Source organism: Mirounga leonina, unplaced genomic scaffold, assembly GCF_011800145.1.
Source record: "Mirounga leonina isolate KUSES-001 unplaced genomic scaffold, KU_Mleo_1.0 Mir_151, whole genome shotgun sequence".
Classification (NCBI taxonomy): domain Eukaryota; kingdom Metazoa; phylum Chordata; class Mammalia; order Carnivora; family Phocidae; genus Mirounga; species Mirounga leonina.
The window spans coordinates 96,808,041-96,830,542 of record NW_023270377.1 but is presented as its reverse complement, the minus strand read 5'-3'; the positions used below and the strand labels follow the sequence as shown (position 1 = coordinate 96,830,542).

The following is a 22,502-nucleotide window of genomic DNA, read 5'->3' as shown; positions in this document are numbered from 1 at the left end:
TGGTACAAGTAGGTAGTTTTTAAGACTATTGAATTGGTACCTACTGAGCCCTATAGAGTACCTCACATATATATTTATTGCTCAAATAAACAGCCAAATTAATATTTATTGATTTGGATCACAGACCACACACTAAAACATTTAAAAAACATTTTTTTTAATAAGATGGTGAAAACTAATGGTCTCTGAATTCTATTAAAAACAGGGCAGACAAGGTGACTTTGAGGAGAAGAGTGTCAATATTGTTCCTTCCAAAAAATCAATAAATCAGAAAATCTTTGGGGGCGCCTGGGTGGCTCAGTCGTTAAGCGTCTGCCTTCGGCTCAGGTCATGATCCCAGGGTCCTGGGATCGAGCCCCGCATCGGGCTCCCTGCTCTGCGGGGAGCCTGCTTCTCCCTCTCCCGCTCCCCCTGCTTGTGTTCCTGCTCTCGCTATGTCTCTCTCTGTCAAAAAAATAAATAAAATCTTTAACCAGAAAATCTTTGGCTGGAGGAAGAAGGAAAGGGATAATGTAACATGTGTGTGTGTAAATTATTTCTTTGAAGTTCAGTATGTGCTATTCTACTGACTCTTCAAATTGTCTAGGGCTTAATGATTAGAGCTGTCTAATCATATTTTGAACATATTTTTCCTTTAAGTGGTTACATTCAGGTACCACTGGACTATAGAGCATATAGAGCAACGGAAGACATGCAGATGGCCTGCAGACCCATGAAAAGATGCTCAACATCACTCATCATTATGGAAATGCAAATCAAAACCACAATATCACTTTACACCTTTCAGAATGGCTAGTATCAAAAAGGCAAGAAATAATAAGTGTTAGTAAGGACGTGGAGTAAAAGAAACCCACATGCTCTGTTGATGGGAATATACAGGGAGGAGCCACTATGGAAAACAGTATAGATGTTGGTCAAAAAAATTAAAAATAGAAACACCATACAATTCAGTAACTGAGTATTCACTCAAAGGAAATTAAAACACTAATTTGAAAAGATACATGAAACTGTATGCTTATTTACAGTAGCATTATCTACAGTAGCTACAATATGGAAGCAACCCAAGTGTCCACCAATAAATGAATGGATAAAGAAGATGTGGCATAAGTGTATGTATGAATGTACATGCATGCGCACATGAACACACACACTGGAACATTACTTAGCCATAAAGAAGAATGCAATCTTGCCATATGTGACAACATGGATGGACCTAGAAGATATTATGCTAAAATGAGTGAGGTCAGACTGAGAAGGACAAACACAATATGATTTTACTTATATGAGGAATCTAAAAAAAAAACACACCAAAATGAACGAACAAACAAAAAGCAGAAACAAATCCATAAATACTGAGAATAAACTCATGATTGCTGGGGGCGGGGGGGCGGGGATTGGGTGAAGGGAAGTGGGAGGTACAGGCTTCCAGTTATGGAATGAATAAGTCGTGGAGATGACAGGCACAGCATACGGAATATACTCAAAGGTATTGTAACAACAATGTATGATGACAGATGGTAGCTACACTTGTGGTCAGCATAGCATAACCTATAGAATTGTTGAATCACTAGGTTATACACCTGAAACTAATGTAACACTGTGTGTCAACTACTCTTCAACTGGAAAAAAAAAAAAAAAGAAGAAGAAGAGAGCATATAGAAAGATATGAAAAGTTATGGAAGCCCTAAAAATAATCACATCAGAACTTCTGGATGAGTTTTCTACATCATAGCCTAATACATGTTCAACAGAATGCTTATAAGATCGGATGGGTGGACTAGAGCCCTGCAGCAGCAAATTGCTTCAGTCTATTCTTGCTGCAATACTCCATCAGGTAAATATTAGAGAATATGATTTCACAGACCTAGTTAATAGGGTTATTATTTTATTTTTAAAGATTTTATTTATTTATTTGAGACAGAGAGAGAGAGAATGAGCATAAGCAGCAGGGAGGTGGGGAGAGGCACAGGGAGAGCGAGAAGCAGACTTCCCACTGAGCAAGGAGCCTGATGTGGGGCTCAATCCCAGGACCCTGAGATCAAGACCTGAGCCAAAGGCAGACACTCAACTGACTGAGCCACCCTGGTGCCCTAGAGTTAATATTTTAAAATATGACATGTACATTTCAGGTATTTATGTTAGTCATATGATTTTATTTCTGCCATTGGCAAGAAGATGGCTACTGAGAGCTTGGCAATTTCCCTATTTTTAAAAAGAAAGGAAAACATAATGAGCAATATTGCTTTAAAAAAAAAAAAAGTTTTAACCTGCCTGACTCTTCCTTAAAAATGAAAGAGAAATGGGGAAGTATTAGTGCTTTAAAAAGTAAATTTTCTTAAGAGCTCATCATTTTTTCTTATGGATGAAAGGCCGATTTAAGTTCATATGACATCAAAAATTTAGCACTGCCATTAATAATCCCAAATAAAAAGAGAGAGGGCAAGTTAGTAACTAAAAAGAAACTTGTTTGTTTCAGATTTGGTATATTCTTGTATATTCCTCTTTAATATTATGTTTGATATCTACTTCCTCCTCTCTATTTTCTATCTTTGGTGAAATCATCATATATAGAGTATAAGATTTATACTCTATATATGTTGTTTTCATCTTAATGGGTCTTGGGTGCACAGAATTAGATTAATAATAACTTTTCTATCATGTGTGATTCATGATAAATTTGACAAATAAAAATACAGGATATCAACAAATATAATGTAATATATAAAAAATAATGATAAACCATATAACCATGAAAATAATGTGAAAAGAATGGAATATCTTAGAATAGTCATGAAAATAAGTGAACTACAGCTAAATGCAAATATGCATGAATCAGTAAAAGAATGCTGAGTGATAAAGGGAAGTTTAAGAAGTCATGGGCTGCCTGATTCCTCTATTAAGAGTTCAAAGCCAATTAAGACTAAATAATATGTCACTCAGGCAAACACACATACACACACAAACTGAGTTAGATATTCATCAGAAACCCAAAGATGTAAAAATAATTTCCAGAGAGAATTAGTTTAAAAGTTGAGTTGTCATTTACTAAATTGCACTTTAATGGTCCAAAGCTAAAAGTCATTCTTTATTGTCCACTTTCTCAGAAATGTCCATTAATAGATCCTAAGCTCAGTTGAGGACACCAGGGGTTGTGTGCAACTATGACTGAATAAATCTCTGTGTTCTAATTCCCGATACACACAAGCAACCATTTTCTTACGGTATAAAGGGAGGAATTTGTGGGTTGTAGGGCATGTGAATACTCTACTTCACACAATAGTGACAAACTGTTACCTAAAGTAAAAACACAAATTACACTCCTGTCAGCAATGAGTAAGAGACCATGTTCTCCACATTCATTCTAACACTTGGTAATACCAGTTAAACTTTGCCAAATGGATAGATGTAAAATGCAATCCCCTTTTTGACCATCACTTTTCTGTTTATGAATTACATTAAGCATCTATTTATTTGTTTACCAACAATGTTTCTTTTTGTAAAAAGTCTATATATTTTGCTCATTTTTCAACAGAATTGGAAGAGGTTTAATGGTTTGTGGTTGTTGTTGTTGTTAACTAATGCTTTTTACCATGTCTTTATCATTTACTACCTGACATTCTTTAGTATGCTAAAATATCTGTCTGTGCACTCCAATTTTAACATGAGGTTATAATAGATACAGGATACAAACAACAAAAAAAACAAGGATGTGACATTTAAAGGAGAAGATTCTAAATATGCAATTTACTTGAAAAGCCAAAGAATAACAAGGATCAGGCTTTCAGCTATGAACATCAGTATTTCTAAAGTATGTTAATAGGCGGTCTTTTAATACTCATGCTCAGGACTCATAATAATAAATGGATTCTCCATTTCCTTCTCATTTGTCAGTATCTACTCGAAAGCAGAGATAATCATACATGATCCTTCCCTGGTAAAGCAAATGGCAATAGTGAAGGCAATCTTCCATGGTGGCATAGCACTTTCCATTTATTTAAGGAAAGAAAGAAGGCCTGCAAAATTAAGTCACATCCATTGGAATGACAATATGGAACAATCAAAAACTGCCTCCAGATTCAATGTCTTGAGCCCAAATCACCAGCTCAGCTTAGAAGGACAGGGTTTTTTTCTCTTCTCTCATAGTCACAGTTGGAAACTTCGCTGCTCTCTCCTCAACTGTGCTCAGAAGCTCAGTTAGACATTCACCAGAAACCCAAAGATGGACATAAAAATAATTTTCAGAGTAAATTAGTTTAAGAGTTATCATTTACTAACAAGGCATTTTAAATGCCCCAAATAAAAAAGTCATTCCTTGTATTGTCCCCTTTCTCAGAAATGTTTGTTAATACCTTTAATCTTCTTCTGAAATGTAAAGAAGGCAAATATCAATTACTTTTCTGTATATATTTCAATCTCCAATGAAGGCTGTTTTAATCCAAAGGCATGAAGAAGGTATTCAGATTGTACATTTCTTTTTTTGTTTTAATATGAATTTTATTTATATAATATAAATATAAATATTTATATAATAATATAATATAATAAATATAATTTAATATGAATTTTAATATCAATTTTGGAAAATTGAGGGGAAACTTAAGGGGTACATTTCCAAAATCGTATGGGACAGATGATGCTTTTAAACTTTATTAAATAGGTACTTATGGCTGAATGAGTTCATTCTAGACATTTATTCACAACTTTTCCCATTGTCCCTCCTTAACTTTTTAACACTCATTACTTATTTCTTCTTCTACCATTAATAATAAATACATACCAACTAAGAGATTTGAAAAACAATTTTCCCCGGACTTCCCAAATGGTGGTAAATGAATAATTCCACTGAGATAAAGGATAAATAGAAATATCTAAAGAAAAAACGTTGCTGCTCATGATTACTGATGCAAAGACCCAATGTGAAAAACTTGTGCAAAGGAATTAATAGAAAAAAACTGAACCAACTACCGATGCACATATGGCAAGATGATGTTCAACCTCACTCATAATTAAATAAGTACATATCAGTATAACAATTAAGGGCTATTATTCATCAGCCAAATTGATACTAATAGACTAATGTTGATAATACTGAGTGACAGCAAGGGTATAGCAGTCGGCAATATCATATACCATTGGTGGACTTAATACAATTTGATACTATTAAATTTCAAATTGACCTTTCTTTTGACACAGCAATACTCCTGCATGAATTTAGCCTACAAACACATTTCAAAAATGGCTGCCAAGGATATTCCAAATGTGTAACAGGAAATAAATAGTACATCATGCAAAGAAATTCTACATAACCATTAAATAATGTTAGACAAAAATAAAAGAAAGGGTTCATGTAAACAGATCCCCAAGTTACACTATTAAATAGATAAAAAGCGTAGGCTCTCCATTTTGTTGAAGTTAAATATATACACACACATACATATGAGTGTATATATTTGGAAAATATTGTTTATGTACAGACCTAAGAAGATCTACAGACATATTTCTGGAGAACTGTTTGATATTATTTGGTACCAATGTGTACATAGACATATTCAAAAAGGATAATGAGTGATATGGAGGAAGCTTTTATTTTCGCTGTATATGCACACGTGTAGCAGCTCTGCCCAATAGGACTTTCTGTGATAATGGAAGTATTCTGTATGTACACGGTCTAATGAAGTAGCCCTTGGTTTCATTTGGCTATTAAATACGTGAAATGAGGCTGATGTGGCCAAAAGATGGGTTTTTAAAATTTCATATGATTTTAATTAATTTAAAAATAAATGTAAATAGCCACATGTTAGCTCATGACTCTCAGATAATTCAGTAAACTGTTTATAGTTTCTGACCATATATTTTCATTCTGTTGTGTTTAGAAATGTCAATGAGAGAGGTTAAGAATATTTGTATTCTTAATTATATTTTATTAAACTATCCATTAAATGTCAATATCTTAAGGACATATATAAATTATGGAATGACCAAGGAAAAAAAGAAGGCCATTGAACTGTACTACACAAATATAAGCTCTGATTTATTCAAAACTTATAAGGGTAAGTGCTTTGTTTCCTAACAAAGAGAACTCACAATGTGAATTTGTTTTTATTTTTAGAAAGAACAGATGAGGGCATATGTAAGGATGCAAGATTACTCTGTGTATTTATATGAATTAAATCTTAATTTATCACTACTCTTATAAAAAATGGAATGTTATTCTAAGTATTTTTCTTCTAAAATAAATACCACATGGTCTTGCCGGAGATATGATTCTACCTCTTCTTTAGGTAGAAATACATCAAAAACTAATGATGTACTGTATGGTGACTAACATAACATAATAAAATAAAATAAAAAACAACAAAAAAGAAATACATATTTTATCATAATTTACTTTTTAAAACTATAATGCAATTATTCATTTATCTTAGGTGTTCTTTTCTTTCTCAGTGTTTTGTTAAAATCAACAGTATATACAACTGAGTCCTGAAGAACATTTTTGAAAGTTGTATAAATAAGAGAAAACTATTTAAGGATAGTCCAGGTATTTAAAGTAGGCTGAAAAAGGTTCATAATGTCAGACAGTGTAGCTGGTAAAGGGTAGGATTTTCATTATAGTCTCTCCCACTTCATATAATAACCCTTGGTCATTGACTATTTGCATTAAGGCTAAGAAACTGAAATCATTCAGTTAAATCAAAGAGTCAATTATCCAAAATAAATGGATGGGTGGATGGAAGGAAGAAAGGGAGGGAGGGAGGGAGGGAGGGACGGAGGGAGGGAGGGAGGCAGGCAGGCTGATCAAGACAAAGTTATCTAAGCTGTTTTTTCATGATGAAAATGACATCATTATTTTACAGAGAACATCTAATTAAGGTGAGAATAGATTATTATACTTAGTTATATTATACTGCAGAATTCCTTATACTCCTTCCTATTTCAGTAAAACTGAATGTAGAATATAAAATGTATGTAAAAGTCTAAAGACAAGAGGACATATAGGAAGAGAAAAAATCAAAAATAACTAAAAACTTCTAAATTTAATGAAATATATCAATGTACATATTCAAGAAACTCAACAAATTTCAAGTCAAATAAATTCCAAAAAGATCCTCACCTAAACTAATCACAAATTGTCAAAAATCACAATGAAACATTTTGGAAACAACAAGAGGAAAACAACGTATCACACAGAATGGATCCCTGATAAAAGTAACAGCTAACTTTTCTTAGGAAATCATAGATGTCAGACGTTAGGATGACATTTTCAAAGTATTGAAAGAAAAACACCGTCAAGAAATAAACTCTATATGGAGCTAAAAACACTCCTTCAAAAATCAAGGAGAAATTAAGCCATATCTAGATAAAAAATCCTGAGAGCATTTGTTACTACCAGACTTGTACTCTAAGAAATACTAAATACTAGATTATTTATTAATACTAAATACTAAAGGGAATCCTTCAGGCTGAAATTAAAGGACACTATCCTGTAAACTGAAGAAGAAATAAAATGACCCAGTAAAGTTACCTGCATGGAAATCATGAAAGGCAGCAAAGCACACTGTAACTCCTTTCTCCCCCTATCTATTTAAGAAGATAGCTTCATAGGGGCACCTGGGTCGCTCAGTTGGTTGAGCATCTGACTCTTGGTTTTGGCTCAGGTCATGACCTCAGAGTCCTGGGATTCAGACCTGCTTCAGGCTCCCTGCTCACCAAGGAGTCTGCTTGAGGTTCTCTCCCTCTGCCCCTCCCCTCACTCACTCTCACTCCCTCTCTAAAGTAAATAAATAAATGAATAAATGAATAAATAAATAAATCTTTAAAAGAAGATGGCTTCATAAACAATAATTATAAAATTGTGTAGTTAGGCTTAAAATGTATAAAGATATAACTCATATGACAATAAAAATGCAAAGGAGAGAGAAGAAATGGAAATATGTTGGTACAGTTTTTGTATACTATTTCCATCAGGAAAATATACCAATTGTAAACAAATATGTACTTGATAGCAGAGTTCCAAAATACATACAGAAAAATCAAAAGAATTGAAGGGAAAAATGGACGATTTAGCAGTAATGATTAGACTTCCTGACCCCAATTTCATTAGTGGATAGAACAACTGGTGGAAGATAAGTAAGGAAATAGAATACTTGAACAACATTATAAAGCAAAAAGATCTAATAGACAGAAATCACTAGCAGAATATATATTCTTAGAAGATGCATATAGAACACTCTCTAGGGATAGACCATCTGTTAAATTACTGGTTGACCTTAAAATTCACATGAAACACTCTCTAGGGATAGACCATGTGTTAATTTATGGGTTGACCTTAAAATTCATCTGAAATGAAAGGGATTCAGAATATTCAAAACAATCTTGAAGAATAAAGATCAAGTACTCACACGTCCTGCTTTGAAGTCTTATCACAAAGTTACAGCAATCAAGACTGTGATAATGGCATAAAGATAAAGATATAGATTAATAGAATAGAGAGTCCAGAAATAAATCAACACATTTGTGGTCAACTGATATTTTACAAGGGCGCTAAAACCATTGAATGTGAATAGTCTTTTCAAACAATGTTGCATGGACAAGTAAATACCCACATGCAAAAGAATGAATCTGGATACCCTACCTCACATCATATACAAAATTAACTCAAAACAAACCACAGAACTAAATGTAAGAAAAAAAATTACAATATTTTAGACAAGAACACAGGAGTAAATCTTTATGATACTGGGTTAGGCAATAGTTTCTTAAATTAACAACAAAGTACATAAGACAAAAGAAAAATAGATATATTTTATTTCATCAAACTTAAAATAGTTTGTTCATCAAAGGATACCATCCAGAAAGTAAAAGATTACACACCTGGGAGAAATGATTTGCAAATTTTATATATGACAAGGAACTTGTATTTTGCATATATAAATACACACTTAAAATTTAGCAGTAAAAAGACAGTCTAGTTAAAAAATGGGCAAGGAATTTTAACAGAAATTTCTCTAAAGAAGATATTCAAATGGCCAATAAGCACATGAAAACATGCTAACATCCTTAGTAAATGAAGGAATGCAAATCAAAAAGACAGTAATATACCACTTCCTATACACTAAGATGGCTTCAATAAAAAAGACAAGAAGCAGCACTGACAAAGATGTGAAGAAATCTGGTTCCTCTCATACTGCTAGTGAAAAGGTAAATAGGTGCAACCACTTTGGAAAATAATTTCATAGTTCTTCAAAATGCTAAACACAGAGTTACCATATGATCCAGAATGATACTCGACAATAGTAGAAGTATGTTAAGAACAATGAAAACATGTGCCTACACAAAACTTGCATACAAATGTTTGCAGAAATATTATTCATAATAGCTCACTCAGTTAAGTATCTGACTCTTGATTTTGTCTCAGGACATGATCTCAGGGTTGTGAGACTGAGCCCTGAGTCGGGCTCTACACTGGGCTTGTAGCTTGCTTAGGGTTCCCTCTCTCTCCTTCTCCCTCTGCCCCTCTTCTCATCCCTCAAAAAAATGAACCAATTCAAATGTCCATTAACTAATGAATGGATAAACAAAAGTAGCATATCACACAATGGAATATTATTTAACAATAAAAAGAATGAAGTATTGATATATCCTAAAACATAAATAAACCCTAACATATTGTACTAAGTGAAAGTAGTCATAAAAGACCACATACTGTATATTTCATTTATCTGAAATGTAGAGAATACACAAATCTGCAGAGATACAAAGTAGACTAATAGTTGCAGGAAGCTGCAGAGGGAGAGTCCAGGAGAAAGACTGCTAGTGTGTAGAGGTTACTTTAGGGGCCGCTGAAGAAAACTCTAAAATTAGACTGCAATGATGGTTGCACAACTCTGTGAGTATACCAAAAACAATGAACTGTACATTTGAAATGGGTGAAAATTATGTATGTGAAGTATCTCTCAATAAAGCTATTATAAACACACAACACACAGACACACACACACACACACACACAGGGGACTCGGGGGGAGAAGATGAAAGAGAAGGAAATTAGGAAAAAAAAGAAATTGAAGAGTAGTGTGATGAAGTCAGAGGATTTAGTGAAATTTCCATGGTTTAATTTCCTTCCCAATTGTTAAAATTAAACTTCAATTCAGCTCTAGTTTTCCCACAGCCAAAAGTTAGGGGAAAAATCAATTATAGGAGTCATATTTTGCTTATCATATATCAATTAAGAGATGAATAAACTGAAGGTTCTAGAGGGTTAGGGGGGTGGGGGAATGGGTTAGCCTGATGATGGGTATTAAAGAAGGCACATACTGAATGGAGCACTGGGTGTTATATGCAAACAATGAATCATGGAACACTACATCAAAAACTAATGATGTAATGTATGGTGATTAACATAAAAAAAAAGATGAATAGATTTTCCTGAAACTAAGGTGGAAGGGACATTTCTTTCAATGTCTAATAAGCAATGAATATATTGGAGGATGAAATGAAGCTTCTTATATGTATATATATTTCTTGGATATCCTATGAATTAACAATGTGTCAAAATAATAAAAATATGTTGCAAAGAATCAAGTAATTGTTTACTATCTTTCAATATTTGCTGAAAATAAATACTGTTCATTTCAATAATTGGAAGATCTTTTTACTTGCTTGCAATCTGATGGGCTCACACCTTAAGTGAGTGGCAAAAATTATTATTTTGGTTTATAAATTATCCTTTTTTCAGCTGATTCAAATTTTAGGAGAGTTAATTAAATCTCATTTTTCTCCTACATTCTCTAATGGACCACTATGAATCCAATATTTAGAAAAATGATATGATGTGGAAAAAGAAAATAAATAAAAAACATTCATAAAATGTGCACTAAGTGTCTACTCAGGGCTATGCCTTCATTGTTAGTCACTGAAAACACAAAATTGAGTAAGTCTTGGTTAGCTTCTTCTCTTAAGATATTCATAAAGTAGTGAGAAGTTTAATGAAAGGTATAAAAATGTATCATCACTGCTTAATCAAAATATCATCAAATTTATCTTTGAATAAGCTTACATATTTCTGGATTTCTAAATCAATAACAACTTCATTAATTATAGTAACCATCTATTTAACTCTTTTGAAATTAAAGTTTTAATTTTAAGATTTCAATCAAGGAACCTGATATTCTATATAGAAAACCAAAAAGACACCACAAAAAAAACTGCTAGAACTGATACACAAGTTCAGTAAAGGCACAGGATACAAAATCAACATACAGAAATCTGTTGCATTTCTGTATACCAATTAATGAAGCAGCAGTAATAGAAATTAAGGAATTAATCCCATTTACAGCTACACCAAAAAACATACCTAGGAATAAACCCAACCAAGGAGATGAAAGACTTGTACTCTGAAAACTATAAAATACTGATGAAAGAAATTGAAGATGACACAAAGAAGTGGAAAAATATTCTGCGCTCATGGTTTGGAAGAACAAATATTGTTAAAATGTTTATACTACTCAAAGCAATCTACATACTTAATGCAATCCCTATCAAAATACCCACAGCAATTTTCAGAGAGCTACAACAAACAATCCTAAAATTTGTTTGGGACCACAACAGATCCCAGATACCCAAAGCAACCTTGAAAAAAAAAAAGCAAAGCTGGAGGCATCACAATTTCAGACTTCAAGTTATATTACAAAGCTGTAGTAACCAAACAGTATGGCACTGGCACAAAAATAGACTCATAGATCAATAGAACAGAATAGAAAACTCAGTAATGAACCCACAACTATATGGTCAATTAATCTTCAACAAAGCAGGAAAGAATATGCAATGGGAAAAAGAATCTCTGCAACAAATGGTGTTGGGAAACCTGGACAGCAACATGCAAAACAAAGAAACTGGACCACTTTCTTACACCATATGCAAAAACAAATTCAAAACAGATTAAAGACCTAAATATGAGACATAAAACCATACAAATCCTAGAGGAGAACACAGGCAGTAACCTCTTTGACGTCGGTCGTAGCAACTTCTTTCTAGACACATCTCCTGAGATAAGGGAAATAAAAACAAAAATAAACTGTTGGTACTTCATCAAAATAAAAATCTTCTGCACAGCAAAGAACAAAAGTAAAAGGCAATCTATAGAATGGGAGAAGATATTTGCAAATGACATATCTGGAAGAGGGTTAAGATCTAAAATATATAAAGAAATTATACAACTCAACACCCCAAAAATGAATAATCCCATTAAAAATGGGCAGAACACATGATAGACATTTTTCCGGAGAAGACATTCAGATTGCCAATAGACACATGAAAAGATGTTCAACATAACTGATCCTCAGGGAAATACAAATCAAAACTAATGAGGTATCACCTCACAGCTGTCAATGGCTAAAATCAACAACAAAAGAAACAGCAGGTATTGGCAAGGATGTGGACAAAGGGAAACCCTTTTGCATTGTTGGTGGAAATGCAAACTGGTGCAGCCGCTCTGGAAAACAACATGAAGGCTCCACAAAAAGTTAAAAATAGAACTACCCTACGATCCAACAGCCACACTACTAGGTATTTACTCAAAGAATACAAAAATACTAATCCAAATGCATCCCGATGTTTATAGCAGCATTATCTACAATAGCCAAATTATGGAAACAGTCCAAGTGTCCAATGGCTGATGAATGAATAAAGAGGATGTGGTGTGTATATATACAATGGAATATTACTCATTCATAAGAAAGAATGAAATCTTGCCATTTGTAACAACATGGATGGAGCTAGAGTATTATGATAAGCAAAAGAAGTCAGAGAAAGACAAATACCATATGATTTCACTCAGATGTGGAACTTAAGAAACAAAGCAAATGAGCAAAGGGGGGAAAAAAGAGAGAAGGAGGCAAACCAAGAAACAGGCTCTTAGCTATAGAGAACAAACTGATGGTTATAAGAGGAGAGGTGTGTGGGATGATGGATAAATAGGTGATGGGATTAAGGAGTACACTTGTGATGAGCACTGGGTTGTATGGGAGTGTTGAATCACTGTACTATACATCTGAAACTAATATTACATTGTATGCTAACTGGAATTTAAATGCTTAAAAAAAGTACTGAATGATCCGATCAATTATAATTAAAATAGTACATTTTTAAAAAAAATGTACATTTTTAACACCCAGGAGATGATGGATTGAATTTCAACAATCTATGTAAACTTCCTAAATTTGCCACAAATCTTTTTTAACCAAGACACAGAAATCCCTTTATTGTACTGTTATATACAAAAAACAAATATAAACATACACATATAACAACTGAACACTAAATAGATCTTAATGTCAAGATTAGTTGGAAAACATTAAAATAGAATTGACGACTTAATGCCATTTTAAAAGCTAAGACACAATGTTGATTCCTCTATTTCTGAAAGATACAAAGCAGTTAGACAAAAACCTGTCCACTCTATCCTCAAACAAATCCTTGATCCACGTACTTTGCATCTTTTCTGTTAGTCCATTCTCGTTCAAGCCCTGAATCTTCTCAATGAGAGAAATACCATTGCTGTAGCCTTCAAAGTGGTCTTACAATTTCTACTTTAACATCCCTAGAATATATTCCTCACATAGCAGAGTGTTCTTTTAAAATGTGACTCAGGTATCACCACTTTCTTTAAAGTGTACCTATTGCTTATAAAACAAAACCTTGGCCTATAAAACAACATTAATTTTTCTCATAATTATTTCACTGGGTTCATCCAGTACCATTCTTTACATTCTCCATTACTTATGTATTTTCTATTCTTAAAATAGATCTATACAGTTCCCACCCAAGGTTCTTTGTAATTATTCTTTTTTGAGCCTACAAAACTCTTCATCCTAACCTTGGAATGTTGTCTCCACGGTGGACCTTTCCTGGACACCTGATCCTTTTCTAACCTTCACTCCATGCTACTTTTTTTTTTTTTCAAGGACTTAATACCAGCTGCAATTGCTCATATAACAAGGCTGCCTTGTTCAACATGTATCCCCAGAACCTGGAATCTTATCTGATACATAGCAGGGGCTCAATAATTTGTTGGCAAGTGAATTAATAAACTAAGATATGATGAGTCATTTTAATAATGATGCAGCAATATTATAAAAACAGAGAGGGAGAAAACTCTCTGTAAGCTTTTAAGAGAAGGAAGAATCTCAAATGTAGACTAGATTTTTTTCAGACATATCCATCAAAGGATAAAAGAGAAGAAAAGCAGGGTGGTGAGTGGCTTGATGGTGGTGGTGGTGGTGTGTGTGTGTGTGTCTGTGTGTAATACAGATAAGGTTGTTTCTCAATAGGCAGCATTTCCAAAAGAATTGAAAATAATTGCATGGAAAGAATGATGACATAGGAGATAGTCACTGAAAATCCAAAATACGCTAAAAACAAATATGGTGACTTCAGCCAAGCTAAGGCAAATAAAATCATTTAAATTATATTTTCCCTTTATTTTTTTCTTTTCCATTCAGCGTCCAGTGCTTTTCCATTTAATGTCTACTGCTTTCTTCCTGATTAGCTGATGGTAAAAGAAATACGTGTGTGTGTGTGTGTGTGTGTGTATTCTCACACACACATATAAACATATATATTTCTTTAATTCAAGTATCTTTTGTAAAAGTTTTAAGTAATAAATGATTGTATGGTGACTAACAAAAAAATGAAAAATAAAAATAAATATACAAATACATATAGAAACTCCTTATACAAAGATATTAAGGAATTTTAATTTATTTTACATTTTCTTAAAAGGGATTTTGAATGAAAAACTCATCTAGGTATATGAGAGCAACGTTAGACCAAGAGTCAAGGAATTTGTATTCTAGTCTTAAGACTCTACTAGAAGCATCAAGCAAGTCACTTTATTTCTCTGAGTCTCAGTTTCTTTTTATTGAAACCAAAGTGGAAGACAGGGAGAATGCTTTCTAGCTCTGTAATAGGCTGCCATTATCATTTAATGTTTGCTGAATGCTGAATGCCCTACATTATGTTCCATAAACAAACCAAAATACTAATTTACTATATTCACAGTGTACTATGAAAATATCTGTACTCTTTACTATAAATGGTTAGTTACAAAGTTCTGCTTAATGAATAGTTCTCCATTAACAAAGTGCACAGGCCGAAGTTTCTGAAACTCAAAAAAAAAAAAAAAAAAAGACAAAGAAAAGGAAGAAAATCCCAGTATTATCAACTTGAAAACCTTCAAAGGTCTCTTAAAATGCATTTTTCTTGCTCAAATTCCACCATGAATTAATAGAAGAATGGGGTTTTTCATTATTAGTATTTTTTAAAATGTCTAATTGGCTTTCCATGACTGGGATGTAGCCAAATATAAAATTCTTCTGAAAGAAAATGAAAGGCAGAAATATTCATCAGATGGTCAAGGGCACATAACCAGAGCCTCGAAATACTCAAAACAGACTGATTGGTCTCAGATACAATTCAGAGCACTGACTTCTCAGGAAGCTGAATTCCAAAATAATTGTAATTAATTGCAATAAATCTGGCTGCCAGCTATATTCTCATCCTATCTGACACACATCAAAACAATTTACACCCCAGTCCCAGGGATTCTAAATAAGAATCTTTACAGAAGTAAATACTGGATTTGTAATAATTTTATTGTACATATTTAAGAGGATATATTGGATATAGTTGAAATAAGCTCTTTTTCAAAGGGTTAAATAAGTGATGTTTAATAAGAAGTGGTATTTTACTCCATACAAAGAAGACTTTTAGATATATTATTTAGAAAATTTTGGTTCCTGTCAAGGATGACATTTAAGAATCTTCATAACAATTAATAGAGCTGTTGATACTTTTTATTAGTAACAACGCTACTCAGGACAAAAACGATTATACCATCCAAGATACTTCATCCCAGTGAATAAATATGTTTATAGCATCTGTTTCCTGGATCATTCACAGTGCTAATTAAGGGTGAAATAGAAAATGGAGTGATCTCTCTTAGAGTGTTTCTCACCTATGGGGAACTGTATGAATAACTGTACGGAATTTTAGAGTAATCATGTCATACTCGCAAACATATGGAGACAAGAATTATCTGTTCTCACATTTTAAATTTGTCCTTGAGGAGACTTCCAGGGTAAGAATAAAAATTTTTCTTTCTGATTTTCCTGTTTTGACAACCATCACTTTTAAAACTATGCAGGAAATCATTTTCAGATTCATCCAACTTAAAGAAAATTTTAAACAAGCTAAATATACATAGTAGGTTCAATGTTCTCTTCCCTAAGTGAATATAAAAGAAATATTCCAATCTTTGCTGAAAAATATTGTTATTTCTATTCACTTGAATGTACATAGATGGTATGTGTAAAGTTTGATGCTTCTTTGAGGACTAAGAGATGGAAATTATCTAAATAATCTAATTAAATATAATGATCCTTTTTAAAATGAATAATATGTATATAAAAGGATCTAAATATTTTCAAAGCTGAATAATAAAAAAATGAAAGAAACATGAATGTATCCAATGATAGGGAGTAGTTACTGCTTTGGGGTAGAAGAGAGATATGTCCAGTCTGAAGACAAATAAATTCAATTATTTATAAACACAATATAAATTTATAAACACAATATAAATAATATAATGCCAATGTAGTAATGCCAATGTAAAGGATTACACTGACTGGAACACTAAATAGTCATCAGTTTTTATCTTCTAACTTAGAGAAAATTACTTGTTTCATGGTCAAAGGAATTGACAATAGCCAGTAACTGATACCAACTTGCCTGAACAACAACAACAAAATATCTCAATTAGAAGTATCCCCAGAAAACTATAAGAAAACTGGGGTCATACTTTTAGCTATCCACAGAAGAGGAATCCAAGGCCATGTGATTATACTCATGCCCGCTGGTCTTCTTCACAGACTGGTCCATAAAAAAGAAGAAATATGTCTCAAGAAATGAAGCTGGAAGCCTCAGATTACATACTGAATGGAGAACTGGGTGTTATACGCAAACAATGAATCATGGAACACTACATCAAAAACTAATGATGTACTGTACGGTGATTAACACAACATAATAAAATTTAAAAAATTTCTGACAAAAAGAACCACTGCTTTGATCTCACCTTGAAAAATCTACCTTTGTGGGCGCCTGGGTGGCTCAGTTGGTTAAGCGACTGCCTTCGGCTCAGGTCATGATCCTGGAGTCCCGGGATCGAGTCCCGCATCGGGCTCCCTGCTCGGTGGGGAGTCTGCTTCTCCCTCTGACCCTCCTCTCTCTCATGCTCTCTATCTCATTCTCTCTCTCAAATAAATAAATAAAATCTTTAAAAAAATTTTTAAAAAATTAAAAAAAAAAAAAAAAAGAAAAATCTACCTTTGAATCATCTCATGGTTTCCCTGGTATCCCTGCCTCGACCTGGATCTTGAAAACTTGGCACTACTGACATTTTCAGCTAGATAACTTTGTTGTTGTTGTAAGGAGCTGTCTTGAGCGTTGTAGAATGTTTAACAGCATCTCTGACCTCTATTCACTAGATTCCCGTGGCACACTCCCCACCTCCAGCCATAACAATCAAGAATGTCTTCAGAGTTGCCAATTGTCTCCTGATAAAATTACCCCCAATTGAGAACCACTGGTCTAAAGGAAGATAACTGTATTGTGTACATGGCAACTGTGTAGGTGTGCGGTTCCTGTGACTTCATTGGCCAATCAGTATTAGCTACACTACTGATACCATTCACTACTAGGATGCCAACACATACTGCCAAAGTCAGATCTTTAAAAACAACAACAACAAATTCTCTATGATTGCAGCCAACGTGTAAAACCATTTGGCCAGTCAGAACTTTCTAATAACCTTTCTGTAGTTCAATTTTTTTCCAAGTTTTTTATGTAAATTCCAGTTACTTAACATACAGTGTAATATTAGTTTCAGGTATAGAATTTAGTGATTCATCTTATATACAACACTGAGGGCCCATCACCAAGGGCTTACCTTTATTTCAAATTTTAAGACGTGAAATTTTGGGTGCCTTTATCCAGTAAGTATTTACTGGTACCACAGAATTTTTTTCCATAGGGCACTTATTTCCTTAAACATGAATCAGAAAATAAGTTCCTTGATTTTGTGGTGGTAAAATAGAGTTGGATCTATTCCCTCCACCCCCACATACCCAATGGCAGAACAAATTAAAAATAAACAAATACAAATATTATGATGGCATGCAAGCCAATGGATGCTATCTCTATGCCTAAGTCAATAAATATTCCCTGGTTCTAATCAAACCTACTATCTTGGAATGGACTATAAAAAGACAGTTGGACCCCCAAAATGTGTAGCTAACATTTTCCTTGGAATCATTCTGCTGCCAAATATGAATTTCTTTCCTCTGTTTTGGGCTATTTTTATAGCATGTTTTTAAAAGCTCTGCAGATTTTCAGAGTCAAAAAGACGTGAGAGTCTTATACATCAGTTACCCATTTCCATATAAGTGCATTAGACCCATTTCCAATTCCCTCCTAATGTCAAAAAGTGATTTGATAGAACTGTTTATGGCTGCTGGTGTTTTCTGCTAAGACCACTGGTGATATTCAATTTACTGACAGCAGAAAGAGTACATATAGCTAATACTTATGAAACATTTCCTCATCATGTCACTGTGAATGAGGTTTTGCTTGAAATAGTTCTGGCTTTAAGAGATAACATTTTCAAACACTCAAAAATGATGAAGAGCAGTTTTGGGGCTAAAGCACTTCTTTTGCATAACTCTTCTTCAAAAAGTTATATACCCTTTAATTTCCTCCTTCATTAGAAATCCACCTATCTTGAATCCAAAAGAAGCCTTAAGACAATTATTTCAGGAAAATGATTTACTTTTATTTTTGACAGCCACGTCCAACATTATTGTTACTCATGGAGTCTGCTAACCATGATTACATAGCTAAAAGTACCCACTATTCATATTTAAAATGTTTTTAAGAGGGAAATGACAATGTGGTGTTATCTTAATTTTTAAAATAAACTGCCTGTCACATTTTAGAAAAATATGTCCTACTAAATAATAGGCTATTATATTATCACTTTCTATCAATAATATGTTTATTTTCTTAATTGACTTGGCACTTTTATTACAAAGCTTTTATAGTGATCTTAGCTAATTATGATTCTAATTAAAATATTGATAATTGCTCAATGAAAAATCTGCAATACGAATAAAATTCTTATGCTCTAGTAAGAGATTTTTTTCCAACAGAATGGCCTTTGAGAGAAAGTAAACCCAGACTTTAGCCTAGCATGAGCTTTGAAAAGACGACTACATTTAATAATGCTATCTTGGAGTGGGGAAGAAATGATTAAATGAGTTCCTCTGAAGAGATGTGGAATCATGGTATTTGTATTTTTTTATTTTTTACAGTTTTGAGTTAACTGGTTGCAAATATATGCCATACTCTAATCCCTTATCCGTGCACCTCCCCCACCACCACTGAATTCTGACACCTCTAGGACTTAGAAATTGCTTAATTATCTGTGTTGTGAGATAAATGTCTTTAGGGAGCCTATGAATCTTAGAAGATCAGTAAATTAGAATATTTACTAAATATGACTCTGGTAATTAAGAGTCACTGCCTACATAAAAGAGAGTAGAAATAGACCTCAAAAGGATTTAAAAAGATTAAGCACACACGCACAAAGATAAAATGGTATTAATCAGTACATGGAGAAACTACAATGAGGTGAGCTGGGGGTGGTGTGAGGGACCAACAAAAGAACTGGGATAATGTAGTAAAACCACAAGATTTTATTTATTTTTGTTTATTTTTTGATGTATCATAGAGGCTAAGGAAGTAAGGACCAAATGCTGAAAAAAAATACATAATCTATGACCATAGATTAGGTCCACCTAATGAGGTGAAGACCTCATTAACCTGTATAAAGGGAATGATCAATAAGGAATTATCACAAAAAAAAAAAAAAAAGGAATTATCACATAACTGAATATTCATGTACTGAGTGTCTATACCTAACTTAAATGCTTGGCCACTGAAGGCCTATACTCCCCCTCAAAAATGATACTGTGTGATAAAAAAAAAATAAAAATAAGATATTTAGTTTTTTTCCCCCAAAACTAATTTTATTGAAAATCAATTCATATTGACTTTAATCAGCAAATCTTCAGTATACCCTCTCCTCATTACCAACTCCTGCCTTCTGCCTTTTGTCCTACTGAGGGCTTTTTTTTCCCCATTCATTTTAACATACCTTGATGATTCCTTAGCCTTTTCTCTAGGACCACAGAGGACCATCCAATTAAGAAATAACAGACACTGCTCTAAACATTTATTAAACTTTTTCATTAGGGTTAGTATTATCTTCCCCAAGGAAATCCGTATTTTTACAAAGTGAGCAATCTGGGTTCTATCCTCAGCATTCCACAAGGGCTATGAAGAGTTGCATTCTGAGTAGCTGTTTCTCTGATATCTGTGAATTAACCAATTAGTTTAAAAACAAAAATGTCTTTATTCTGTTACTTGTTGCTCTAATTACTAAAGTACATCAGCTGTTTGGTTTAATTTAGCCTAATAGATGCATAACTATATAAGCACTTCCTAATTTCAATGACCATATTTTCTTAATATATAAAAACACTAAACAACAGAAGGGTCCAGTCCATATCTTTCACCTGGCCATCCTATAAAAAACATGAAGTCTAGATGTCTATTCCAAATGTACAAGTAGAAATAAGAAAAAAAAAAAAAGGGAGCTGATGATTTGTGCTCACTGATTTAATTTGCATGGAAAATCCTCTGAGGCCTTGGAGTACGTTTTCTCTGTATCCTATGAGTTCATTTAATAGGCAATATATTGAACTTTTGATTATATAAAACCATGAGTGAATAACTACACACTGTTTTTCAGTGGTGTTTGACAGCTAAATTTTGAATTTCTGCAAAAGTTAATTCATTAACACTCACCCTGTAGGTAATCATAGGTAAATCCACCTTAAGAAGACTGAATTTACAAGAAAGACAAAATTCATATTTTTTTGTAAGAGCAAAATAAATACATTCTGTTATTTAAACACTGTCAGGCTAACCAGTGACTCTGGAGAAGTAAAATGAAAATGGTAGAAGCCTAAATTATAAAAGTAAAACACATCAGCCCCAGCAGAAAGCCAGTTTTAGAAAGTCTGCCTTCTGCTTGATCCAGAAAACTACAACAAAATTAGAAGTCAGAAAGAATGAAAAGTAAAGAGGGAGAAAAAGGTTGTGATAACTTGTGTTAGATTTTTTTTTTAATCTTCACATCCGTATGAGTGATCTTACATAGGAAATATTGGAAGAAACATTGATTCTAGGGAAATTTTATTCTTGGAGACATTTACTCATTGACTAAAAAGGGGAGACATGAAGATAAATGGGGAGACATGAAGCAGATGGGCACATGGGCATTTCCTTTTAATCGATGTACTGATTCTAATGATATGCCAAGCCCTAACTTTTTGCCTGAAATGTTTTGCAGGTGCTGGAGCTGAAGAAGAAAAAAATTATGTGCACCTAGAGAGCATTCTAAACAATACTGAAATGCATAAAGTAATTAATTTTTCATTACTTACAAAAGTTGTGTTTTCCAATAATAATGTGGTGGCATTTGTTTCTATATTCAGTTTAATGACATGTCCATTCTCGCTTTTATACACCACATCTGTATCTGCAACAACAAAGATATTAACAATTGACAAACACATTGACTAGGTAATATAATAAACTGTAGAGGAGAAAATGTGCATAATAAGCAGACACATTAGAACAATCACTGTTAGCCTTTAATAACCTGAGCAAATTTTTGTACTTGGCTCACATTAATCTTCTTTAGTGATCAGGAAGCCTGACTAGCACATGGTCTATTGTGCGGTGAAAACAGGGTTAATGAAAGGGGCCACTCAGGTTTCTGGCTTAACAACTGAAAATTAATTAAAATATGGAAAATCTGCTGCCCATTCTGAGATGGAAAGAAGGGACAAAGTGCCTCCAGTTTCCATGTTACTGTTACTGATGCATGATCCAGTTAAAGGGACAACAAGGGCTGCCAGTTTACCATAAAGCCACACCATTCTAAGCTACTCCTACCAGACCACCCTCATGAAGACTTTTCCTGTCTCCTTTCTTACTCAATTCCTACCCACCCTTTCTCCTTAGCTTTGGGAATTTTGTCCCTGATATTTTATCTGGCCTGTGTGATCACAGATCAAAATCTCTGACTGCTAGCATGCCCCTGTATCATCTTTGTCAACTTTAGGAAAATGATGTCTTCATTTTATTTATTTTTTGATGTCTTCATTTCAGTTCAATTCAGCCACATTTGTCAGCAAATTAAATCAGCTTAAGAATACCTCATGGATGCCTGGGTGGTTCAGTTGGTGAAGCATCTGACTTTGGCTCAGGTCATGATCTCAGGATCCCGGGATCCAACCCTGGGTAGGGCTCCCTGTTCA

The 22,502-nt window shown here is 33.6% G+C and overlaps 1 protein-coding gene across 1 annotated transcript in view; it reads right to left on the bottom strand.

Annotated features, from left to right (window-relative positions):
• DPP10 (dipeptidyl peptidase like 10) overlaps window positions 1–22,502 on the bottom strand; it is a 513,620-nt gene that overhangs the window by 317,561 nt on the left and 173,557 nt on the right. The window contains exon 4 of the mRNA XM_035008166.1: window positions 21,624–21,718. Coding sequence (XP_034864057.1) covers window positions 21,624–21,718 — 95 coding nt within the window. The remainder of the gene's footprint in view (window positions 1–21,623; window positions 21,719–22,502) is intronic.